The sequence below is a fragment of the Clarias gariepinus genome, chromosome 21, assembly GCF_024256425.1.
Source record: "Clarias gariepinus isolate MV-2021 ecotype Netherlands chromosome 21, CGAR_prim_01v2, whole genome shotgun sequence".
Lineage (NCBI taxonomy): Eukaryota > Metazoa > Chordata > Actinopteri > Siluriformes > Clariidae > Clarias > Clarias gariepinus.
This window is the reverse complement of record NC_071120.1, coordinates 27,669,696-27,695,920: the sequence shown is the minus strand read 5'-3', so window position 1 is coordinate 27,695,920 and position 26,225 is coordinate 27,669,696. Positions and strand designations below refer to the sequence as shown.

The 26,225-nt window shown below is 39.2% G+C and overlaps 2 protein-coding genes across 3 annotated transcripts in view; both read right to left on the bottom strand.

Moving 5' to 3' along the window:
- mxd1 (MAX dimerization protein 1) overlaps positions 1 to 20,368 on the bottom strand; it is a 42,181-nt gene extending 21,813 nt beyond the window's left edge. For both annotated transcript variants that reach the window (XM_053481290.1, XM_053481291.1), the window contains exons 1-3: positions 19,449 to 20,368; positions 18,649 to 18,748; positions 1,609 to 1,638 (exon numbers count right to left, since the gene is read on the bottom strand). In XM_053481290.1, coding sequence (XP_053337265.1) covers positions 1,609 to 1,638; positions 18,649 to 18,748; positions 19,449 to 19,515 — 197 coding nt within the window. In that variant the 5' untranslated portion in view covers positions 19,516 to 20,368. The remainder of the gene's footprint in view (positions 1 to 1,608; positions 1,639 to 18,648; positions 18,749 to 19,448) is intronic.
- Positions 20,369 to 21,222: 854 nt separating this feature from the next.
- snrnp27 (small nuclear ribonucleoprotein 27 (U4/U6.U5)) lies at positions 21,223 to 26,130 on the bottom strand. The gene is made up of 6 exons (XM_053481076.1): positions 25,993 to 26,130; positions 25,613 to 25,757; positions 24,607 to 24,719; positions 24,449 to 24,528; positions 22,910 to 22,974; positions 21,223 to 21,441 (listed from the first exon to the last, which is right to left on the bottom strand). The coding sequence occupies exons 1-6, from the start codon at positions 26,027 to 26,029 to the stop codon at positions 21,387 to 21,389; spliced, it is 495 nt and encodes a 164-aa protein (XP_053337051.1). The 5' UTR covers positions 26,030 to 26,130; the 3' UTR covers positions 21,223 to 21,386.
- Between the last annotated feature and the right edge of the window lie 95 nt (positions 26,131 to 26,225).

Here is a 26,225-nt window from a genome sequence, read left to right as displayed (position 1 = left end):
AGGAAACCAGAGTACCCAGAGGAAACCCACCAAGCACGGGGAGAACATGGCTGGAAATCGAACCCGGATTCTGAAGGTGCAAGGCGACAGTGCTAACCAGTACACCACCATGCCGCCAAAATATATATTTTTTAACTATTTTCACGATCATGATAAAGATGAACGCTCAATTGGTCAGTGAGCAGAATCGGATGGTTTTCAGTGGCCCTGACCGGTGATCAGCTGATTAGCTTAAAATATAAATGATTCTGTACCGAGCGCAGAAGCTTCTAAATGGCGCATTTTTATGGCGTTACATTATTAAAATTCGCGCACATTTAAACCCTCCGATCTGGCCTTTTTCTCCAAACTCTGTGAGCGAATAAGTCTCAAACTGCCTCTTTACACACACTTACACCAGTCTCAAAACACCGGAAGCGCTAATTAGCGCTAAATAGATGCGTCCACGTGCTCGGAGCCGCTTAAACCACGCGCTCACTGTTGAGTTTTTCAACTTTTTCAGGCAGTGAACCGTCACAGTTCTCTTTACACTCCTGCTGATGATACACTCCTAAAAAACTATTCACAGATTTTCCTCCCGTGTGCTAGGAGTGAATTATTTGCCTTTGTAAGCAAATGTTTAGAAATAATAATCCTGGTGGATGATGTAACAGAGATACGCGCTGCTTAGTAACAATGTTAAACTCTTGTATCTGAAGTTAGTTTGTAGCGTCTAAATGCTGCGCTTGGGTTTTTTAAGTGAGAAAACTTTATAATTGGTATAAGGAACAAACTATAGTTAATTAGTTAATTACTCATGAAACTTTTTTAGGGGTTTAAAATTGTAACAAAATAGGGGGGGTGTAATATCGAATCGGGAGATTTATAAAGTGGTAAAATTATTAATCGATTCGACACAGAGGTATCAGGATAATATCTAATTGGGGGGTTGATTCACATCTCTACTCAGCTTGAATGTGACATCATGACCGTCTCTAATAACATGCTCCAATTTTCATGCTTATGCTAATACTATCACATTGTGATCAAATATCATACACACTTAGTTACTGATTAAAGTGTAAAGTTCACTGGAGGTTTAGGCTGTATGTATGTGTGTCTGTATGTAAGAATGTAGATTTTGAGGAAAATATGTATCACTTATCACGTGCAGCATGACTAACCCTAGGTAGCTCATGTGCGCGGAGCTGTGGGCAAAAGGGGCAGGGCTAAAGGGTAAACTCACTCACTCACTCATTTTCTATAGCGTTTATGCTGGAAGCTATCAGGGGTTTTTACCAGTCCATCACATACTGTACGCACACACTAGGGGCAATTTGTAAACAAGTATCAGAATAATCTGCATGACTTTGGATGAAACTGTCGGAGGAAACTGGAATACCCGGAGGAAACCCAACAGAACAAGGGGAGAACACACACACACCCAGGACGGGAATCGCACCCTCGACCGTAGAGGTGTGAGGCCACGGTGCTGGCCACTTCCCCTCCAAGCCATGCAAAAAGTAAACTAATCACGGAAATGGAACTGAAGTCTGCACTTAAAGGTTAACTAATTCTGTTCCTGCTTTAACTGAGACAGACTGATACTGCTGGGTAAAGTGGGCGTACCTGTTCTTCTCCATCTCGTTATGCGTAGACCTGCAGAAAGAGAGAGAGAGAGAAAGAGAGAGAGAGAGAGAGAGAGAGAGAGAGAGAGAGAAAGAGCGTGGTTAAAATCAGAGTGCATTAAAATAACAAAAACAAATAAATAAATAAATAAATAAAAGGCTCTCCGGAAGTGTCCTGATGCGCTCACGGCTGATTTGTGTGAAGTGTGCACTGCGGAGGTGGATGATGATGTTCATAATGATGATGATATGTGTGTGAAAGAAAGAGGGAGAGTGTGAGTGTGTGGGAGAACAAAATAAAAAAAAATTAAAAAGGGGCTGCTAGTTCCAGAACCGGCTACGTAGCGTGAAAATCCTCAACACAATACGTTACATAATAAGAGGATTACAGCTGAATGTCAGTTTAAGTGGCCGTGTGAATGCTTCTGAGGTTTAACATTGAATTCCTAGCGATGTCTTTTATTCCGGCTCGCTCTAAGCTGGCTGGATGTGTTTTTTCCTCCGCTCTCGTTCAGCATGACAAGTATTGTTCTCCGGAAAAAAAAAAGACCCATTTTTTTTTTGTTTTGTTTTTTGAACTCCAGATTTACATCCATGTGGTTTGTTCACGGTGCTAAAAAGATCAAATGGAAATTACATTAACGTTTCCGTGAAAAACAAAAAAAACACCATGCAACGTATCCACGGCAACGCTCTGCTGTTTAAACCTACAAAACGACAGCGATAAGAAATTGAGCAATCGCATTCCAGCGGCTACTTGACCGTGCGTGCTGTGTACTCGACATGTCGGGATTGCCGTAATTACACGGTTCTGACTTTGTCAAAGTTGTAATAATTAGCCATAAAAGCGGATGTTTTGTTGCGAGCGTGTTAGATGACGTTATGTCTCACACCACCGGAAAAAACAATTCTGTGGCTTTCTTACGCATAACATGAGGATTTAGCTGCCGAGTAACTAATCATTTCGACAGTAACGTTTAAGCTACTGGATACTGAAATGTAGATTAAAAATAATGAGTAACTGGTCGCTAGAATGTGAGTTAGCGTTACGTTTGATTTCACTGTGCTCTTGAATTCTGGATTGTGATTGGTTAGAAGGTGTTGTTTTTTTTTTTTTTAGGTTTATTTTTTTTAAACAATAATTATTGTTTTTTAATTAAAATAACATCACACAGTAGCACAGTAGCCTTCCTTCTGTTTTAACGGAAGATGAATGACTATCATCTGCATAGCAGTGAAAGAAGATGGCATGTTTTTTCAGGATATAGCCGAGCGGCAACAAATCCAAAGAGAACAGAAGGGGTCCAAGGATAGACCCATGTGGGACCCCGTATGTCAGAGAAGCTGAAGAGGACTCAAAATCTTTAAGACTAACAGAAAATGTTCTATAAATAAGATAGGACCTAAACCAGTCTAGAGCTGTCCCTCTAATTCCCACCCAGTGTTCCAAGCGTGACAGAAGGATGTCATGGTCTACTGTATCAAAAGCAGAAGTTAAGTCAAGCAGCAGAAGAATCACAGAATCACCAGAATCGGTAATACAATAAATATCAATTAAAACCCTTAACAGAGCTGTTTCAGGACTGTGAAGAGCCTTAAAACCAGACTGAAAGACCTCAAGAATTTCATGCTCATTAAGATAACTTATTGATTGTGTATATACTACTTTCTCCAGAATCTTAGACAGAAATGGTAGCTTAGAGATTAGTCTGTTATTAGAAAACACAGACGGATCAAGATTAGTTTTTTTTACAAAGGCTGCACCACTTCATGTTTAAAATTTCTGGGTACCACCCCAGATCCCAAGCTGCTATTTATAATATTTAAGACTATAGGACCTAGAAACGGAGCCAACTCTTTAAAAAGATATGGAGGAATGGGATCAGCAGGAGAACGTGCAGGCTTCATAATATTACAAATCTTTAAGAGAAAAGAAAGAGAAAAGGCTCAAACTGGTTAAAAACAGCAGAGCTAGAAACGGAAATGGAGATAGATGGGTCACATGCAGGGGATGTAATAAGAGCCCTTGTAGAAGAAACCTTATCAATAAAAAAAAAACTGGAGAAAGTTTTTACACACTGCATAAGAGCTGTAAAAGTTGACAATTTGGGAACCATTAAGAATAGCATTAAATGACTGGAATAAAACGCAAGGCTTATGATAGTTTGCTAAAATTAACTGAGAGAAATGTTTTTACAGTTCTTACAGTTTTCCGATAACGTTCTGATCGGACTGTCTGTCTGATTCCAGCTGAAACGCTGGCCTCCCAGGAACTCCTTGTGGAAATGTCTTGGAGCGAGGTCAGGGCTGTACGGGGGACGTGGCAATAACGTCCAGCTGAGTGGTGATGTTAAATGAGCGTGTGTACCATAGAGATCACACACACAGATGCATCTCTTCCGCAACGTAATTTTTTAAGGATCAGACGTTCCACTCTGAGTGTTCATATGAACGACTACAGTGGGCTCAGAGATCATCATGTATAACCTACTTTAAAACGTTTCGCATCGTTTAAATGTTTCACTGCGGCTAAGAGTCTCATCATTGTGCTGTGCTTGAAGCCTTCTGTAAATGTCAATCACATTTTTATGCCTTCATTCCCGGTTTGACCTGAACACCACTTGCATGAATATAAAGTTGATTTTTCCCATAAATGAAAGGTTAAAGAAATGTCGTTTCCGCTGTCTATTATAGTCGTCCAAAAGAAAGACAATCATAATGAGGTGAAATAATACTTGAGTAATAACAGTTTTATAATAAGAGTTTTGTTTTAATTAGAAAAAGGCAAGAAAATTGCAGTCTGTGTGTATCTGCGAGTAGGAGTAACATGTAGCAGTAAAGCCACTTGTGTAGTTGGACTCGTTGTAATAATTGTTCCATCAGGAGAGGCACTGCTGCATTCCAGGACTAAAAAAATATCCAAAAATATCCACTCTAATACGGCTTTCAACCCCCCTCCCCCAACCCCACCCAAAAAACCATCTCTCCTACGCACTGTAACCATGGCAACAACAGCTCCAGCCTCCTTGACTGCACTGGCTAATTAGTTAGCTCATCTGTGTACATTTATTAACAAACAAAAATAAGATTTTCTCGGCGCTTAGTCCTCTGCGTCGATTTTTTTCCCACTCGACTGCTGATTGGTGAAAAAGCTAAAATGGTCTGACGCCACACCGCGTTCTACTAAAACTGACAAGTTGATTCTTTATACATTGGTTTTCGTTACACGTGCAGTTTTATATGTAGTAGATGAAAGGATTAGGACGCACGCTCTTTTGAACGTGATGACAGGACAGGACTCCAGACGATTGTTATCTCTTCGAATGCGCTCATTTTCCCGTTCTAAGATAACGTCTCGCCGCAAGATGGGAAATTCCAGTCAGTCAGCAGGACGATACAGGTGGAAAGTTCCCCCTTTCGACAATATCACGCGCCTTCTTCCTGCGCTTTGAGCTTTAACACAGAGCGATCTGACGCCCCTTTGCATGATGATCACCTCGAAGGTTTGATCGGGTTCTGTGTTTGATGATCCGTATATACACTGGAATTCTGTAGCGTCGGTTTTAGTCAAGCGAGAACATCCACAGAAACATGGATTTAAAAATACTTCAGTACGTTTTATGCAGGTTCTTGAGGCTGGTATGACCTCTTGAGAGAAACTATTTCTTTTTTTCCCCTCAAGCGCGGTGATGAGAGAGAAATTCCAACAGGCAGCGAACCAAAGCGTCCCTTTATTTATAGCTGCGAGGCTCCTCTACAGGTACAGCAGCGGGGAGAGCTATCCTGAAGATTTAATCCTACATGCAATCGTACAGCTCCGTTTACTCGGATAAATGGTTTTTCAGGTGCCCTTGTCAACCCTCTGTCCCCCAATGACATCATAACGGCGGTCGTTCCATTACTTTATTAGCTCATGTGAAGCCTTGATGAGGAAATGAGGCGACATCACGGAAATTATAATTCCAAGCACCATGGTGGCCAAGGTTGTTTACAATGTGTATAAAAATAAATCTTTCATACAAGTTTAATTTGACCGTCAACAAAACTTTTTGTACTTTGCTAGCTTTTGTTAATGCTAGCATAAGCAAACTTATCAGGAATAACACGAGTTGTAACACGATGTCAGGCTGGTATAACCGTAAATCTGACTATTTCTTAGTAGAAACGCAGGTCTGAGATGTGATAGTCCACAAAATCACCCATTACATTGTTTCCTGTATTAATAACCAACAATTTTACACAGTATAACAACTTATAGCTAGACAACATGTCATGTCCTGGAACGTGACAAGCTAGAGAAAAGCTAGCCCTATGTACAACGTCATAACAACAATAAACAGGTCTTCCGTTCACTCTTTTTCTCACTTGAAAAACAAAACAAAACGGCTTGTTATAGTTCAAAGAAACCCGTAAACTACTCTGCACAACACGACTGTAACAACTGGATAGCGTTAACACTGGAGACTCCTTCCATCAATGCTAAATGATATCTAACAAAAACAAGTCCCCATGCTTACAATATGGTTATTAATAACGGTTTGTACACAATTGATGAAAGTGTATAAGAATCAGGAAAAACAGCTTATCAGGACAGTATACAGAATATATTTTGATGCCTTTTTGCAGCATCAAGCTCACAAACAGGACGCCATGTTGCTTGTGGGCGGAGCTAGCGGCGCTCGCACAAGTTGCAGACACAACACTTGTAGTGGCATTCCTAACATACACTGTTCAAGGTCAATAAATGCCATACAGTATGCCGTGTGTGTGTGTGTTACACTATAGTAAACCTTACACTATGATTGTGCTATTAAAAAGTTAATTATACATTTTTTAAAAAAATTAACGAACGCAGAAGGTGTGAATTCTTAGAAAGAAGGAAATATTTAACTCCATCATTCCTGGTAAGAAGAAAGAAAGTTTAAATTCTGAAGAAATATAACAGCGCTCATAGTGTACTCACTTTACACACACACACACACACACACACACACAAATATAGCAGCAGTAACCAGAAGCAATCCCTGAAAGTGCTGGACCTGTGACCTGGTGTCCATCAATCACTCTATACATTTTACTGTACTTCACACACACACACACACACACACACACACACTATCTATCTTTGTAAGGACCCCTGACCTAATAATTGTTTTAACTAACTAACATGTTAATAATCTCTAACCTTAAACAATGCATATAATTTTTTTTCTTAGTCACTGTTTTAATGCAATAACATGAGTACAAACACCGTGTCTTTGTGAGGACCGGTTGATTGCGGGGACATCGGACGCAGCCCTATCTTTATGAGGACCTGAAATCTTTTTAGGTTGTTACAAAGAGATAAATGTGTTTTCACACCTCAGTCAGTGCATTATATGGCTGCATGCAAGTGAGAGCAGAGGGAGAAAGAAAAGATAGGAACAATCTAGCAATGGAACACACACACACACACACACACACACATACACATACACATGTGCACACAATCTGGCCTCACGTGAGCTGATCCTCTGGCTCCTGCATCGCAACTAATTTGCATAGAACTGCACAGGGGGGGAAAAAACTCAAACAAATTCAAACGTTGCTCCAAATGGAAGCTACAGGAAATAAAATGGCTGCCGGTGTTGCGTTTCTCTGCAGCTATTATCACGGCTGTCTGGGGCTCCATGACATCCCATAATACAAACCGCAAATGCACGCCCCGTACACTTTACGCTTGGTATATCTGTGTGAATTTAAAATAATACAGAAACAGCAACAAACCTACGAGTGATTTTATACATCAGTGCTGTTAGAATCTTCAAATCAGAACAGAGGCTTCAATTTTTATTTGTTTTATCCGACAGGTTTATATTAACTTTCCTAAACGTTATCTTTTCTCTAGTAACAGCTCATTTACAGAGACTAGTACCGCGCAAGACCTACAACTAACAGTTAACCAATTAAATACTGTTAAATTGTTTAACAACAAATAACAATGTGTATTTTTGTGGTATGAAATGTAGTTGTTATGCTGATGCTTTACGTTAGGCATCTACGCAACATTTGTAGAAGGAGTCTCCAGTTTCAGCACTTTTTAACAACATAAGCTACTATAATGTACTGTAAGTAAGAAACGCACACTAATGTAATGTCTCGTGAACTTTCTGCAACATTATGTACAATGTTAATATTTATAATTTAATAATTTCAAAAAAGAGAGACAGATAAATTAGAAGTTGGTGAGGAAAATAAGTCTACAGCTGCTGTAACGTACGTGACGTGTTTTCGCAGTTAAAAAGCCTGATGTGTTGCTCATTAATAAAGATGCTAAAAGTGTCATCTTATGGAGATCTATGTGGAGTTATGTGGAAATATAACACAGTAACATATTACAACAACGTGGGCCTGTACTGTATATTACTCCTGCGTGTATTATTAATGCATGATGCATACCAGTGAATCGCTTTACCTGTTCTACTCAGCCAGTCTTTATTTAATTACCGCCAAACACACAGTATAGGTGCATTTTTATTATTATTATTTATTATTTCTAATTATTCATATTTCTTTATGAGTATTGATACTAAAATTGGTGTAAACTTCTAGAAGCATATAAACTGTAAAAATTGTTGCTTTAATTGGTTTTTGGTTAAAAAAAATCTGTAGTGTCCGTAACCGTGTCAAATTCATGTTGCAATATCTTAACAATATTGCATTTTAGAATGATAGATTTTTCCATGTTTATGTCTTTTCATGTGAAATCTAAATTGGCCAAATTTCATCTGAACATTAATTAAGATCATTGAAAGATTTAAATTCAAAAAAGTTACAGACACTAAAACATAAAAGGGCATGAAATTGTATTTAGCAAATGAGTTTCTTTTTATCTGATAAAAAAAAATAAATGTGCATAAATATTTATAAACAATGATGCATGGATCGGGAGATAAGAAGCGTTAAGTATAATGAAAAATAATGTTATAAAAGCCTGTCTAATAATTCACTTTTTTATCTAAGTAAGACACTTTTTAGTACCAGTACCATGTTCTGGATGTAATAAATAGCATTTGAAACAATTCTAAAACATCTCTTGAGGTAAATTGCAAATAATTTTATTCTGCTTAATATAAAATTCACGAGTTGACTGTAATGATTACAGAACGTTTAACAGTGGATAGTCAGGATTGTGAAATGAAGTTCATATGGGGCAGATTTTGAGTTTGGGGTAGTTGTTTAGGCTACATGTTTTTATTCACACTGCTAATGCTAATAACAGTGCTCTATGAGATACAAGCTTCCTCGCTAGGGAAGACAATTTTATGGCTAACCTAGCGTGGCTAGACTACGCTGGGATTTTTTGCTTTGAAGTATGAAACTAATTTAGAGAAGACTTTTAGAAATGAAAATCTAAGTTCGGATCGTTATTGATGTGCAACACTTGTATCATTTACTGGTGTTTATACAAAATAAAAATAACGTTCAGGTGTTGAAACGAGAATTATTAATAATAATAATACGAGAATTATTCTAAATTTGTTTATGAACTCATGGATTACAGAACGTATAAAATGTACGTAAGATTTTTAGCTACGGCCCTCACAGTGTGTGGCGTATGGAAAATAAATCTGTGCTGTAGACAAATTTGTTTCTAGAATTTTTTTTTGTGCCTTTATGCTTTTTCAGGGACAAAAACATCATAAACAAAACATTATAACATAAATTCATTGATAATAAAAAGACTAAAGCGACAGACAGAGAGAGGAAAGACAGAAATATAAGCGTTACTCGTCTACTCGTCTGGCTCCGCCCCTCCCCCACCTACGCCGTCTCCTCGTGTGACCCTCGGTGCCCCCTGTATTGACCCTTCGTCTAATAATACCCCTTGCGCTCAAAACACACAGAATGTTACCGTGGCAACTGTTGCCCTCATCCTAACGTTCTAGTATTACTGTTGCCAATCTGAAAAAGGAATTATGGGTAAGCGTATCTGCGAAGTGTTTCTTTCCCTCACCAGTACGTTCTCGACTAGCGTGGGTGTTTGATTGATCCGACTCTTTTTGCAATATTATATGACATTGGTAAAAATTAACACGAAACATTAACATGAAATTAACTTTATTCTCGAAATCATAAGACAGCGGATCACTAATCGATACATCACAATTGCATCACCTTGTCATTATTTCCACCTGAGTGAGACACTTGTGGCACTTTTTACACCCAAACACAGCGTTTAACACCGTCTCTGGTCTCTTTCTACCTTTGCGTCAGATGTGAGACACGTGCACGTCAGTGTGTTAGTGATTTGAGGTGAAGAGAGCGTGACGGACATGTTATGTGCTTTAAGGGACGCAATGAAGTGTAAAAGGGACCGTCTCACCTGTATGCCTACGCTCTCATAACAGCTGCATTCTTATATATACTGTATGTGTGTGTGTGTGTGTGTGTGTGTGCGTTTGAGGCAGCTAGCGCTAGCATAACAACCCTCGATGCACGACAGGGACTTGTAGTGTAGTGCTGTGAGCCACCTGTTCATCCGGGCAAGAGTCAGAATTTGCACAAATCTGGTGCGTGTTCGAGAAGGAAAAAAACAAAAAACAACCTGGGAATATATATTCAAATCTCCTGGAACTTCAAAGAGGTTCTGACTCCTTAGAATAACCTTTTTTTTTCTTCTTCATCTGCCAATTTATTACCCTTAGGATAAATCCGAGGTGGCGCGTGACGATCTTGGCCGATACGTGTCTTTAGCGTATCAACTGCGCCGTATCCTCATCATGGCGGAATTTATACCTCCAATTAAAATCTCTGGATAATGCTAACGCTAACGCTAGAGCTGTTCATTGCATCTGACACGTAGTGAAGAGTGATATTAGTATCCTTGGCAGCTTTTGGAAAGGATGTGATGCTGTGTGTGTGTGTGTGTGTGTGTGTGTGTGTGTGTGTGTGTGTGTGCGTGTGCGTGTAAGGTAGGTGGAAATCTGTCATATGTGTAATGCTGGAGCTGGAACTGTACTCGTTGCTCAGAGCTGGCAGCGATGCAGAACGGAGGGGGAGGGAAGGAAGACTCACACACATATACACACACACACATACATAGCCATACACACTGTGTGTAACACTCTCAACCCTTCCCCCAACAAGCCATGAGGAAACGTAACAAGCCAAAGCAGAAGGGAGGCGCACGGAGAGAGAGAGAGAGTGAGGGAAGAGAATGGAGACGGGAGGAATCGTACAAGTCCTGTGATGAAGGATTCACTCACACACACACACACACACACACACACAACGAATCTGACAGCGGTTCTCAGACTCTCCCGAAGGCTTCTTAGCGCCAACACTCTGTCAGTCAGTCGACTAGCTTTGGATCGACCAGCTGCTCCGACTGGATGAGACGCTGTCACTCTGCAGCGCTGAGCCGAACGCAAACGTGTTGATATTTAATATTATTTAAAATCTATTTAGCTCCAGAAAGGAGTCTCCAGTATCAGCGCTCCGTGACACCCAGACGTAGAGTGTTAACGTTAAGGTGTCTGACACGTGACGGTGAAAGAGAGACGCTTTAGAGCGGCTCGAACAATTGAGAAGACGACCGGACTTAATAGTTAAAAGTTAACTATAAACACACACAAACATTCGGTCTGCTTTTTTTTTTTTTTACCTAATAAACAAAATCGCTGGGGTATAAAAGGAAAAGAAAAAAAACCTTAAACTCCATAACTAAGCTGTGGTCTAAAAAGTGGATGTTGTACGGAAAACAAAACAACATTTAAACTAACCATGTTTACTGCTAGAGGAGCACAAGCCACGCCCCTGGGGGCGGGGCATACAGTATATAATATTAGAGAGCGCTTTATTAGGACAATCGTTTTAAACGTTTTAAAATGTATAAAATGAAAATACAACGGTACCTCGGCCTGCGAACAAACGCTGGCTAAATCGCTCATCCGTCAAAGTTTGTGTCAGTGGAAAGCCAAGCAAAGAGAGTTTACGTATTTTTTGTGTTTTTTTTGCCTTTTGTGTAAGATTTAGTGAAGACGCAGCACTACGGGACCCAAGAATGTTATCAGGGACGGTAGCAAGAAGAAAAGGGAGCCGCTTTCAGTTTGGTTTTTAAAGCCGTCGGTGCCGAGAGGAATCATAAATAAGGGTTAAGTGAGGTTTATTGTCTATTCATTTCATAGTTTACTTTATTTCCATGTGTTTTTTTTTACGTTTTGATTGTTTTTATATGTACAAATATGATTACAGTGTTGGAAATTGTTAATATTAGTAATATTTTTAGTTGGCTGGAACGGATTACCTGCATTTACATTATTTCCCATGAGAGCACTGTGATACGAACTCGCCTCTGGAATGGATTAAATTCGTATGCCGAGGTGACGCTGTATTTTATTCAGCTCTGGTATTTACACTGGTTTCAGGAACACCCTGGAACAAAAAGCTACTTAGACTCCAATTCATCTAAAACGCGCAGAATGCAAGGATGTAAAATATCCGGCTGTGAGGGGACGCTGATTACGGCTCCAGCTGATTAGAACCTGAAGTCAATACTGATGACTTGAGTGGAATGATGAGGATGAGGATGAAGTGCTGAGGGGTTTAAAACTGGATCAGCTCGATCGGACAGATCCCAGAGGATCAGTCGTATCCCACCGCTCCCGAGCTCAAACCCTCAGTAGTTACTTTCATATACGCCACTGATTTGCAAACCACATGATGCAAATGTCGGAGAGCTCTCTCAGGGTGACGACCTGTAGGCCGTGCTCCAAAACGCTCGGGTAAAAACGCCTTCACTTTACATTAATACACTGATTCCTCGGAAGAACAGTGCGAATCCTGAGACTATTTAAAACAGTCCCTTTCCTTCAATCCATCAATCATTTATGCGGGGCTTGGAGCCCACCCTCGGGACACAATGTGGGGGGAGGGGGACATTGTGGATGGAGTGCCAGGCCAAAACACTACCCGGCCTACCGCACACTGCCGGACAAAACCAGAGAACCCAGAGGAAACCACACACAGACACCAAAGACGAGATCCGAACCTCCTTGGTACTGGAAAGTCTAATCAATCATATTTCATTATGCAAATACACAGCCATATAAGTGCACCAGTTCACTGGAAAGAGTAGGGGTGGGGCTTGTGTCTAGTTTGTATTTATATCCAGCAAATATATTTTATATGAATCTGTAACACTGAGTGATTTCATTAATTAGCGTACACAATATCATGTAATACATACTAACAGTAATAGAAAGTGACCTTTTGGCCTTATGTAAACTCCCGTGGCACGAACATTGGCACCCGACGGGCATTCGGGCACGTGGAGGATACTCGATCACCACGGCAACAGGACAAAACACAAAAAAATAAACTGCAAGGGAAAAACATGTCAGTGTGACCTGCTGCTACGCAAAACAATGTGCACCGTACAAACAAATCTACAACCACAAAATACCAAAGCAATCTGTTTTCTTTTTATTAGATCACCACGCCGACGGGCTTCAGCTCAGTAGCCACTAAATAACTGGTTCTGTCTTTCTTTCGAAGGATGGACGAGACACCAGAAATGTTATACCATGGTGTTTCGAGGTGTTTGTTGAAATTTTCAATACATGATTTGTATCAGATAGACCTGTTAAAAATACAGAACTGAATATACACACGGTTTGTTTAATGATATAGAACTAAAAGTAGAGAAAGAAACAGAATTCTGATTATATTCCAGGGAAATACAGCCGTACCTCAGTATACGAGTATGATCTGCTCAGGAGCCGAGTTGTTAAAGAGATAATTCCGTATTGTGAAGCGCATTGTCCCATAAGAAATAATGTAAATGCTGATAATCCGTTCCATCCATAATTACCAATATTACCAATATTTCCAACACTATAATCATATTTTTGCATATAAGAACAATCCAAACATTTAGAATAGACATGTAAATGAGAAAAAAACATATAATAAATCAACTTCAAACCTCACTTAACTTTAATTTATGATTCTTCTCGGCACCGACTGCTTTAAAAACCAAACCGAAACCTTTTCTTCTTGCTAACGTGGTGCTGCGTCTTCACTAAATCTTGTACGTTAGGACTAAATTATTTCTTTAGAATTGGAACAAAATCTAAAATAAACATTAAATCTGGGCGTTTATTAAACCGCGACACTTACAGAAAGGAAAGACAAACGGATTCGACACCTGAGTATCGTGATAATATGGTATCAGTGGGTCCCTGCTGACTCCCCTGATACTCCCTGGTATACCAAATATAATTTGTCCGCCACTACACCAGAATGACCGACTGCTGTACGATATTTAATGAAAAACTTTAGAACGTTTTCACACGCCAATGACTACTTTTTTTGTTTTTGTAAGAAAATGTGTAAAAACCACAAATCTAACGAGAAATAAACTGGCTGCCGTGTTAGGGTCTCCTCAGCTTGAGGGATCTCTGAGGCGGTCTCCCTACGCGGCAAGGGAGGTTCCACGGGAAACGCAAAGATGTTGCCATGACAACGTGCGATAGCTGGGGAAGAAATATGGTTCAGTGTTTGGAAGATCAAGACGATCTGGATTTGCTTCAGAAAGCTGATGAAGCTCACTCTCTCTCTCTCTTACACACACACACACACACACACTACATCCTGCAACGATAGGATTTTCCTTCTTGACCACAACCAACACTGCTGCGTATAAGTATAAATAGCGCTGACCCTGGGGTTACCCATATCCGACATTTATATCCAGTTATCTTCTGTCTCACACACACACACACACACACACCAGAAGCTTGTCCGCATGTCATTTGTACACACACCTTTTGATTTGACTTGGACGTAAAAATAAACACTCACACAGCCAATTTGGTTGACAATTTCCTAAATTACCCACAATGCCTTTTAAAGGCCCGTGTAGTAGCGTTAATTCTGCGAGTTTGGGCCGGCGTGTGACGAGAATGACGTGAACATGTTCCAGGATGAAGATGTATTTTAAATGCAAGCTGCAGGGAAACGAAGCTAACACGGCTCACGTCAGATAGAAGGAAAGAAACCACGCTATTTTGTTTACAGTTGAAAAATAATAAATGTATTATATTAAAGCCTGAAGTGAAACTTTTCCTTCCATTTACACTGAAAAGAGACACGATGTGTGACATGGCCGACCTCTCTGACCCCTAGCTCCCGCTCAAGGTCCTGCCGCGTCCTAAACCGCGACGTCCGTACGCCGCAGCCTCGTCTGCGTCTCTGACCCGAGTTGATTTCTTCGTTCGAGCTACGACCTGAAAACAGCTCACGTTTAGCACCGACGATAATCATAATCCCAAAAAAAAAAAAAAAAAAGAATCAAAGCTGGTGTGGATGACAGGCTGCATAATGAGGCGATGAACAGAACAATCAGCTCGGTCCTGTTCAAAAGGAAAGAGGACGAGGACGATGGGGGTGGGGGGGGGGTCGTGATGTGCAGAGTCCTGTGGTGGTGAATGATGGTTGAGTAATTAACAGGAGTGGGGGTGGAGGAGAAGCGTGGGAGTGTGTGTGTGATGAATCGGAAGTACGACACACGGCCTTTCTCTCGAGTCGCACTTGAACGCGGGATGATAATAAGTTCTGAGGACGAGGCCACGGTTTAGTGGCTCAGACCGTCAGACCATCTAGTGGCTGATCCGTCGTGTCTGAGAGTGCGGGGGAAAAGTGGACATCGATAGGGTGTCCGTGACTCCTATGTTGCCATAGAAACGAGAACGTATTTCTTTTTGCTCTCCTTGTTTTACGGCGGTTGGCACCCAGTAACTTGCCAGATCTGCGTCTTGTATCGAAGCCTTCGAGGGATATCTGCGGCGTGATTATTGCTAACCCTGTAACGTGCAGCTGTGCTACTTTACGAATTTTCTTCATCATCTTCCGACCGATCAGGACCCGGAATCCAGAATTCGACGCAGCTTTCGCGGAGGACGATAAAACCGCTTCAAACGTTTTAAACCGCTATGATACGTTCATCTTTACACATTTATTCAGAGTGCACAGATGTGACACGTTTAATAAGTCGTTTCTTTAAAACCCCTGTCTTTTAAATGAAATTCTGTGACTTTGACCTCTGATCGACGTCCAGGAAAATAAAAAGGATTAAAAACGGCCGAGTACAGATATCGATTTGATTTACTGTTTAAATGTTTTTCATTTCTCGTCCTCGCTGCCATAAATAATACCAGCATCACTGAACAGTTTAACAATGGAATATGATGAGACAATCTCTCTCTTTCTCTCTCTCTCTCATTTCGAGTGGATCCTCAGATGTCCACGATGACATTATTGCTACAGCGTTACTGTTCCATGGTGCAGACGGTCACATGCGCGAGAAAAGCGAGTGGCGTCTCTGCGCGGTGATTCGGCGTGGGAGGCAGCGTCTCCTCATGCACTTCATAAAAACCTGAACTAATCGAGGCAGCGGCCTCAGCCAGCGTCACTGATAATAGTAGAAGATGTAAAAATAAAGCAAAGTTCACAACGTTTCCATAGAAACAAGACATTTCAGACAAAAAAAAAATCATCTGTGCCGAGTAAAGAGCTTCTGAGGCTGCAGGATGAGACACGCCATCATATAGTGATAAAACTGTTCATTTATTTGTTTACCTTTTTTTTATTATTGAATTTCTTTGCTTTTTTTTCCTTCACTACCTTCTTTATTCTTCTTTCTGTCTTTTTCCTTCTTTCTCATTATCATTTCCTTTTATTTCTTATGAATGTCTTTGTAGTTTTTTCATTCCTCACCTTTCTTTCTTACTAAATTTGTCGTTACCTACATTTCTTCCTTTCTTTTTATTTAAAACATCCTTTCTTGCTTAACCTACGTCTTTTTTAATTAGTTAAGATAATTTATCACAGACAATAACACAATAATACTGATTTTACTTATACAATTTTATTTGTATAAAATTTATTTTATAATTTTATAATTTTATAAAATTTGTATAAAATACTATAAAATTTTATTAAAATCTTTTTCTAAGTGCAATTTTGTTCTTTTTTCTTATTGCAAAAATATTTCGATCCTTTTATTATATCTTATCTATAATGTTTAGGTCACAGACAGTCATTTAAGTGCGTTCCTGCATATCAGACTGTGTTCAGGACAAATACATTTATTTGAATTAATGATGTAAAAAACTCAAACTATCAGAAATAAAAATCTGTATTAAATTTTTATCTTAAACCAGTGCTGGAGGAATAGCAACACTACCGTCGCATCACAAAGAAGTGTGACAATTCATCATGATAATGGATTCAGTAATAAGACCAGTTTCTGATTTTAGCTGACTTTTTGCGCATCAATAAACCGAGATCCGTCTATATACTGTAGTCCTCTGCTACACTAATGCACTTATCTCAATGTCAAAAGGTAGAAAGTCTTCTCAGTACGCCAGAGCCGGTCTGATTCAGTCTGAAACACCGGCCTCCCAGGAACTCCTTGTCGAAATGGCCTAAAACGAATTCAGGACCATACAGGGGATGTGGCAATAACTTCTTTAAAACGTTCGCATGGTTTAAATGTTTTACTGAGGCTCATTTGACAGAGTCTCATCACCGTACTGTACTCGAAGTCTTCTGGAAATGTCAATCGCCTTCGTATCACAAGAAATTTCATCACAAGTCCCTGTTGGACCTGAACGCCCCTCGTAGTAATGAAGGTGTATTTCGAGACGCATTTATCTGCCTCCTGAGCACTGAGACTGAATCTTGGCTCGGGTGCCGCCGGTCGACAGAAATAGACACAGGGTGTAAAATCCTGCTGATTGGTGGAGTAGCACGGCTGCAGCGCTTCCTGAGGAGATCTCCCAACACGCCGTGCCCGTGCTAACCGTATTTTTACACGGCTCACGTATGTCACGGTTAGCAGAAGGGGTATGTTAAGGAAAAAGAGATGGCAGTGAAGGATCAGGAGTTCGTGTGGGAGGGTTAAGTGAGTGTTTATACAAATGTGTTGTTATTTTGGAGAAATACAGATATGGTGTTGGATAGAGTCCCGGTGATCACGCAAGCTTCGACTCCCCAAATGACTCCCCAAATGACTCCCCAAATGACTCCCCTTCCTCAGTCCTACCTGCAGTCAAGTTCCAGTTTTCTGTTTCGAAGCAAATGTTTTGGCACCTTTCTAATGTTTACATGTTAAGTGTAAAGCAATCAATACACATATACCTAGTGTATAAGTATTGGCACTATGACTGCTACATTCTTCGTACATAAATATTGGCACCTGCCTAGTCCATCCATGGATAGTGCATGTGTACATTTTGTGTATACACACCCAAGTGCATAAGTATTGGCACCTGAACATGCATCCATAGTCTATAAGTATGGTAAGATCATAAATATTTGATGAATAAGTATTGGCACCTGTCTAGTGCCTCAGTGGTTAGTGCATATATAAATTTCATGTATACATATCTAAATGCACAAGTGTTGGCACCTGAACGTGCATCTGTAGCCTACAAGTACGGTTAGATCATAAATATTTAGTGATTAAGTATGGGCACTCGCATAGTACATTAATGATTAGTGCATATAACTATTTCGAGTACACATATCTGACATATAAGTATTGACACCTGCCAACTGCACCCTTGATTAATGCTTATGTACATTTAGTGTACAGACATCTAGTGCATAAGTACTGGCACCTGCCAAGTGCATCCATGGTTAGTGCATATATACATTTCATGTATACATGTCTAAATGCATAAAAGTTGGCACCTGCATAGTGCATCGATGGTTAATGCATAAATAAATTTAGTTTTCATATCTGGTACACAACTATTTGTATACGTGCATAGTGTATAGTGTATAGTGAATATGGATATTCATTGCATCTGTAACAGAGAAATGTTTAACGCATAAATATGCATGTATAAATATGCAGACACATCTAGTGCCTAAGAATCGGCACATGTAAAATGTGAAAGTAATTTTTAGGTTTAATGTGTATTATGGATGTATGAGTATGTGAGTATGTGGGATGAGCATCAAATGGCTGAAACTAGGTCACACGTTTTACCTGCTGCTGCAATTTTTCTTGCTTTTATTTTTCCTCTTGGAGCCGTCCCTGTCTTTGTGGCTGGTGAACGGTAACATTGAGGCATACCCGTGTTCTGCTTCTGCAAAAATAAACACATGGACAAATAAATAACCTGATCTTTTAATGATTATAGTAGCAATAATAATAATTACTATTATTATTATTAAAATATGTGCATGCTCTAAAAGCATCCTGTCGTGCAAAAAACGGGAAATGTCTGTCTTAAAAAAAATAAAAAATAAGGAAAGAAAAAAAAGGGTAAATGTACAGCTTTTGGGTCAATGATGTCATCTGAACTGGAGTAAACCCAAGAGCCCAAACCACAACACATCCAGGAGGAGGGAGAGGAAGGAAGGAGGGAGAAGAAAAAAAAAGAGTCGGAGGACAATGATGATGAGCTAGGAAAACCTCCATCAGGACTCAAAAAAATTTTAATCCCACGATTATCCCAGCAAAAAAGCATGCACACACACACACACACACACACATTGTGGCATGCATGAGAATGCATGCAAAGCTCAGAAAAAAACGAGGGGGGGGGGGGGACCACGTGATACTTGCAAATGAACCACAACAACAACAAAATGTATGCAAAAATATATATATATTAATCTTATGCTTTGCAATCTCAGATAAAAGGGTTACATTAGGAAACGCAGACGAACACGCGCGCACGCACGCGAACACAGAGCGCGTGCATGCACGCAAACCAAAAAAAATGCATGCAATGCATTTAAGTAATAATAAACAATATATTTTCTTTCAAGTGTATTATTTACCTCTTTCTCTACGATCAAGATACTCAGCAGCTTCGATCAACATCTGCACCATCCCGATGGCGGCCATGTTCAACAATAACAGCAATATTAAAAAAAAAAAAGATAAGAAAAAAAATTTATATAAAAATAAATGACGTAATGGGCAAATGTTGCTGTGGTTGTCTCGCGCGCGTCCTTGTAGATTAAAGGAGGAAAAACATATGTATATATAAATATATTTATTTCTTAAAAAATAACTAAAAAAAGGGGGAAAAAACAAGAGCTAGCTCAATGACAGCATTGATGGGGCAAAAAGTGTTATTTTATATATATATATATATAAACAAATATACAGTCAGTGAGCCAGCTTTTTGAGCTTGTATTATTATTATTTCTTTTTTAAGAGACAAACTGAGAAAAGGGGAAAAAACTAAAACAAAAACAAGCAGCCAAAAAAAAAAACGAATGCACAAAAACAGTTTGGTGCAAATAAAAAACAATTTGTTTTTGCTGTTTTTTTTTTGTTTTTTTTTTAAAAAGATAAATGTGTTTTTTCCCTTCTTCTTCTTGTAAATCCTCCAAGCTGTCAAAAACAAAAACAAGCTCCGACAGCAGCAGCTTAGCCCAGGATTGTTAATAATGTATTCAATTTGTTAAAGATTGCAAATCCTTGTTAAAGATTTTCCCCTTCTACACTCTTAAAGTGTATTATTTTTATAGATATTTATATAAAAATAAACAATAACTGAGCTGCTAGTTGATTCGAAAAGTAAAAAATAAAAACAAACACAAAGTGCCAGACTCTGTGCACAAAAATATCCTCAAGTCGTAAACTCAAATCAACTAATAACACTAAGGTGCATTATCAATAATCATTTATTGTTATAATTATTGTTTTATTTTAAAAAGCGCAGCTAGCTGAATTCTTATCTCTCTCTTTCCTTCTCTCGGGCAGCTGAGACGGCAGCGAAGCGACTGTCATATTATCCCCTCGCTCCACCGCCGGTTCGGTCTCAATCACATCCTTGTTCCCTATTCACGCGCACTACCTAGGCACCAACGTAACGTTAACTTCTGTTCAACGAGTTCACTAGTTATCATTTTGAAACGCGACCGCAAAACGGTCTGCTATTGGGTGACGCGAGTCAGGAAGCGGGTTCCCTATTGGTCAGCAGCTCCTGTCATAGAAACCAGAGCCGCACGTGACCACAAGTCCGCTTTCCTATTAATCAACGCTGTAGAATGGAGGTGGAAAATAAATAATTTTGGTAAGGTTTAAAACAAACGTAAGGTTAAAACACGAATGGTGTAGTTATTGCTGTTAGTTTTAGTCGGAAACGCTTCGTTTTGTGGTTCGATCGCTATTGGTCGCCTCGCACGAGCACGCTCGCGTGTGATTGGTTGAAGAGCAGCAACACCCCCGGAAGTCTATCGTAGCTACGCCCACTCTCCTCTGCACATGCTGTTTTACAGAAACATGACTTCTCATGTGATGTCCATTATCTACAACTGTAACATCGTGCTATAAAGTTTTCAGCTCAGTGCTTACATTTTAATCTATCCTTGGATGGACCTTTATATGGAATATGTATTAGCAATAAATGTTATCATTTAATATGTGACTGATGTTAAAAGTAGAATAAAATAACTGGAATGATTCGATAAAGTGCAGTGTGTCTGTGTGTGTGGATGTAAATAATAAAACCTGACTCTGGGTGGATTTGTTCTACATCATATAGAAAATTACAGTATATTAAACACCAGAATTATTTATAGAATAAAAAAGGTGCAAGCATTAGTTGCCACATTTTATTCAAAGTCAGGAAATCCGTACATGTATGTATACTATGGATATATAACAGTAACAATATTTACGCATGTAGTATTAACACAAACAAAAATTAAAATATACACATGATGGAAGAGAAAAAGTGAAAAAAGTTGGAGATCCATCTTCCATCAAGCGATGAAGTCCAGAGGTCTGTTGAAGCCACCTTTTCTGTTCATATATTGCCTGTGAAAGAAAATATGATTACATCATTGGTCTCCTCTCTGCACCAACATATTACATCATTGTCAGCCAATGAGAGCCTTTGTCTCTGAGCTGGGAAATGACTGTGGATGTGATTGGCCGGCTGGCACGAGGAGCTGCTGCTGCTAACAGAGCGAGTAAACAACACGGCATCTCTTCAGCAGCATGCAGATGGATAAAAAAAATCAAATAAAACTTGTGCAGACGTCTCGGCACGTCATGGGAGCGTGAAAGGGGGCAAATTATAGAAATTTTGAGCTTTTTTATTGTGTTGAGATTTATTTCACAGGAAAGTATTTAAACAAAACCTGTTTTTTAATTAAACCAAAGCCGACAGATGTGCATCAATTCTGATTTTTCCTTTTCTACACCTCCATTTTATTTAAACTAGACTTTACATTTCACATGTATATTTTTATTTATAATGTATATATAATTATTATACATTTATTTACTGTAATCATGGCTTTCCAAATAATTGGTACAACCATTTCATCCGACATTAGTTATGTTTATTTTCTTATAACCTTTTCTCGTACGATTTTGAGATGGGATTGTAGTCATGCTTTTAGACAGAACAGACTACAGTAATGTTTGTTAGTGTTAATTTTATTATTTCTTAGTATTTATAGTATTTTAAAACACTGTGTTTAAATGACAAGGGGTGTTAAAGTCAAACTGGGACTTAATGATGTTCCTGATGAACGAAGATGAAAAAGCAAGCGTCATTTACAGGAGACTTTAAGGTACAGTATGGTGATGACACGTTTAGCCGCAGTAAAACATTGGAACGGTGCAAATGTTTTTAGGAACGTCAATGACATCTCAGCCGAGGTGGTCTGATCATGGCATCGGTGTACTGAGAAAACTTTCTATCCATGCACTAGTGAAACACTGGGATAAGTGCATTCGTGTAGCAAGAGATTATTTTGTTTGTTTTGAGAGTTTTTGTTATTCTGCACAATCAAAAGTCCTCCTTTGACTCGAACGCACCTCGTACATGAACAGAAGTGCACTACATATCCCAGTGCTCCTAGTGCACCTGTTGTCGGGATTATTATTCTTTACCACATCCTCCATCTGCGTCTACAATCACTGGCATACGGTGCGTTCGACAGCCAAAAAAGGTTTTGCGAGTGCTCTGGGTATAAATGAACAGTGTCTCAAATCACGTTCCTGCAATTTATCATTCGGGATCAATAGAGTCCCGACTTCAGAATGCTTTCCAATGGAGAAAAAAAATGTAACAAAAAATTTGTGAATCAGTAATCTGGATTTACGAGATGGGCAGGTTAGTGTGTGAACGAAGATGAACATGTAGCAAATCTACACTTTGTTTGCTTTCCTTGGGGACAGGCTTTAGGGTTGGGGTGCCAAAACTTAAACTCTTGCACATAAATGGAATAGTATGTGTTATATAGTATAGAGTATTATAAAGAAAATCATGTACCTGTACTTCCGCTTCTGAGTGACGTTGATGGCGTGGGCATTAACAGAACCGTCCACCTTCTTGCCCTGTAAAGAAATAAATAAATCAATTAATTAATTAATGAAACCAATGCTTAATTAAGTATTATATAGAAGCATGAGTTTATTTATCAGATTAAAGAAGTTAAGAGTTAAACAACTAGTGATGTGAAACGATCTCACACATTTGTGGTGTTTAGCACAGACTCATGGTCGATCACAGATTTTACACACAAACACAGACCACCATGGTGCGAGTGTATGTATGATTAACCAGAGCTGTGCGATACAGTGAGAAGATCAGTGTTATTATAATTAAGACATTTTCATACATGATGTTTCTTATGATATACAGCAAATTTTATACCAAAAGGTGTTGCTTTTAAAGTACATAAAGAGGAAAAAAAACCTGTGTGGATAAAAAAAAAAAAAAAAATTTATTTATCATTGACAAAATTATGAAGTGTCCTGATCTTCACAGTATCTCAGTAAAGTGTAAGGTGAGGCCGCACCATGACGTTAACGGTATAATTAAGCAACCCCCCCCCGAAACACGTCTCCTCGATGTTCGCAGTGACTCGGTGCAGGACAGAGGAAATGGATGAAACGCAACAGCCGGCTGGAAATCTTGTCTCACGGCACCATCATGTGGTCATCGTTAGCAACGTCATTTCCAGTGCCTGTCCAATGCTCAGTTTGATTTTCACATCAAATCTACTGAGGTGCACATGGAGCTGAAAACGTCCTTGCAAAAAAAAAAGTTGAGAGTTGCAAACGGACAGAAAAACTGTAAACCAACAACATGAGGTAATTGTAATACTAAAGAAAAAAAACAAAAAGACATTTCATATTATATATACAAATCCAAAAAAAAAAAAAAAAAAAAAGTAGAAACACTACAGGAAAAGAAAAACCTTTAATACACAAACTTTAAATATTTTAATACTAAATGTATTGCTATACATTTTAAGTTAATATTATATTATTTTTTAAATTATATTAAAATAATAAACACCATACTATTTTTCATTTCCTGGAGTGTGTATACATTTGATTTGTATGGCCGACTTGTCTGTCTGTTGGTTCAAAGATGAGAGTATAAGCTCAGCCTCCGGGCATTTTTGTCCTCAACCATGGCGTATGTACCATAGCATGCAGCAGTGCCACAATTTAATGTAAAGTATATCTTATTTAGGAGGAATAAAAATATAAAAATATTAAAGTATGGGACGTCACGTTCCTAAATAAATGCATAAAACATCTAACAATCAAATAAGTTGAGATTTGTCGACACCAGCAAGTGATGATCAATGACTCTTTGATAATTTCTTTCCCTCACTTTGTTAATCTAAATGTTTCAAAACAAACGAGAGCATTGCGCCTTAGTGAGCAGACCTTACTGAAGACACTTTCATAATTTAATTGGGATTTACATATTTATTATGTTTCTTACTCAAAGCACATAATATACACTAAGCTCAAACAGACACACGTGTGCATCACGGTGACGCCGTGCTCTCACCTTCGAGGAGTCAAAGGAATCAAATCCCATCATCTTCATCATCTCGATTTCCTCTTCTGTTTTACCCTGCATGTCCTCCGCTGCAAAACACACAATATACATCATCATCCTGTTTATCTCCTGTTGTCTGTTAAACAAGCACCCCCACACATACCCACCTGATATCTGATGGACCTTCACAGGCTTATCCTTTGAATCTTTGCGGTCGTCCTCTCGCCTGTCCTTCTGCCTGAGCGGCGATGGCGAGGATGAACGGTGTCGCCTCGGAGACCTGCGTTTAAACACGCACAGATGCGGCTGAATTAGCAAAGAAATAACACAAACGTAATAAAGTGTATGTTTCCTACAGTAAAATACTCCTCAACAAAATCTTAGATTTGTAGTATATTTGGAAATCGTTATGACAATCCGGGCCAGAGATTAAAACTAAACGTTATTGTTTTTCTGTCTGGCATTTGAATCATGGCTATGTTAATGGAAAAGCAAGACTTGTGTCTTTTGCCAGTGTCTTTATCCAGCACCACACTTGTGCGCATCCACGTCATAAGTCAATAAAGATTTTTCTTTTGTAGTTTTTTCCCCCTCCCCCCCTTGTTTCTCTGGATACCAGAGTAGACTGGGACAATAAAAAGAAAGACACTTTTTTCCTCCTGGTCAAACTATTCTCTAGTTAGCTAATATCTGATGTGAGTCGTATCTGACAGTGACGTCTAGACCTAGAGATGGGGGGGAATAATTTGCCATGTTTGGCATAATTATAGTGGATGACAAATATGAGGTGCTCAGTAACAATTTTAAACTCTTGTATTTGAAGTTACTTAGGATTCTTAAATGCTGCACTTGATTTTTATTTCATCATTAAACTTTAAGAGTTTAAAATTGTAATCAGATGGAAATGTAAAATCAAATCCGGATTATTATAAAATCGTGATACGCAATTTTAATCGAATCGAATCAGAAGGTAACCTTTGATTCCAACCACTATATAACGTGTAAAACCCAGCTTTAAGGAGAATTATGAGATAATAATTACTATTATAATAATAATAGTAATTAAAATGTGCCTCAGTTGTGACTGTCGCTGTTTGTTAAGTTTATTTTAAACACTTCTGACCTAGACTTTGGCGACGTCGCGCATCATGTCACGTGACTATGGTCTCTCACCTGGATCGCCGCCTGTGCGGTGAGCGCGAGCGGCTCCTACGTCGGTCGCGGTCTCGAGACCGCGAGCGCGAGCGTTCTCGCTCACGTTCCCTCTCTCTGCGCCTGCGCTCTCGGTCCCGGGAAGACGAGCGCGAGCGGCGTCTCTCTGCAGAAACAAAAATGTTTAAAAACTCAAAACCATTAAATGTATAAACATTATGTCAACTAATATTAAAATAATGTTAAAAACCCGAACGCATTAAATAAATACACATTACATTAGCACTTCAAACGATCTGTTTATCTAAGTGTGCGCGAACGTCTAGCTGCTATTCCTGATAGCCACCTGAGAAGAATTTTAAGATAGAATAAACAATTATAAGTATAAAAAGCTACCCGACCTCGTCGTGGAGGCGATCTGCTCCTGCTTCTCCCCATCGTTTTCAATTACAGATTTTAATCCGTTTATTTCAGCCCGCAGTGAAAAGAAGCTTGTAGAAATTTCTCAATGTAAACGTTCGCCCTACGCCATTTTCCACGACAAAGAACATCCTCCGAAGGGAAACAGCACACCGCGGCTTCTTAGTTCCGGGATAACAGTTCCTACCTGAAATCGAGACATTCAGTCGAAAAA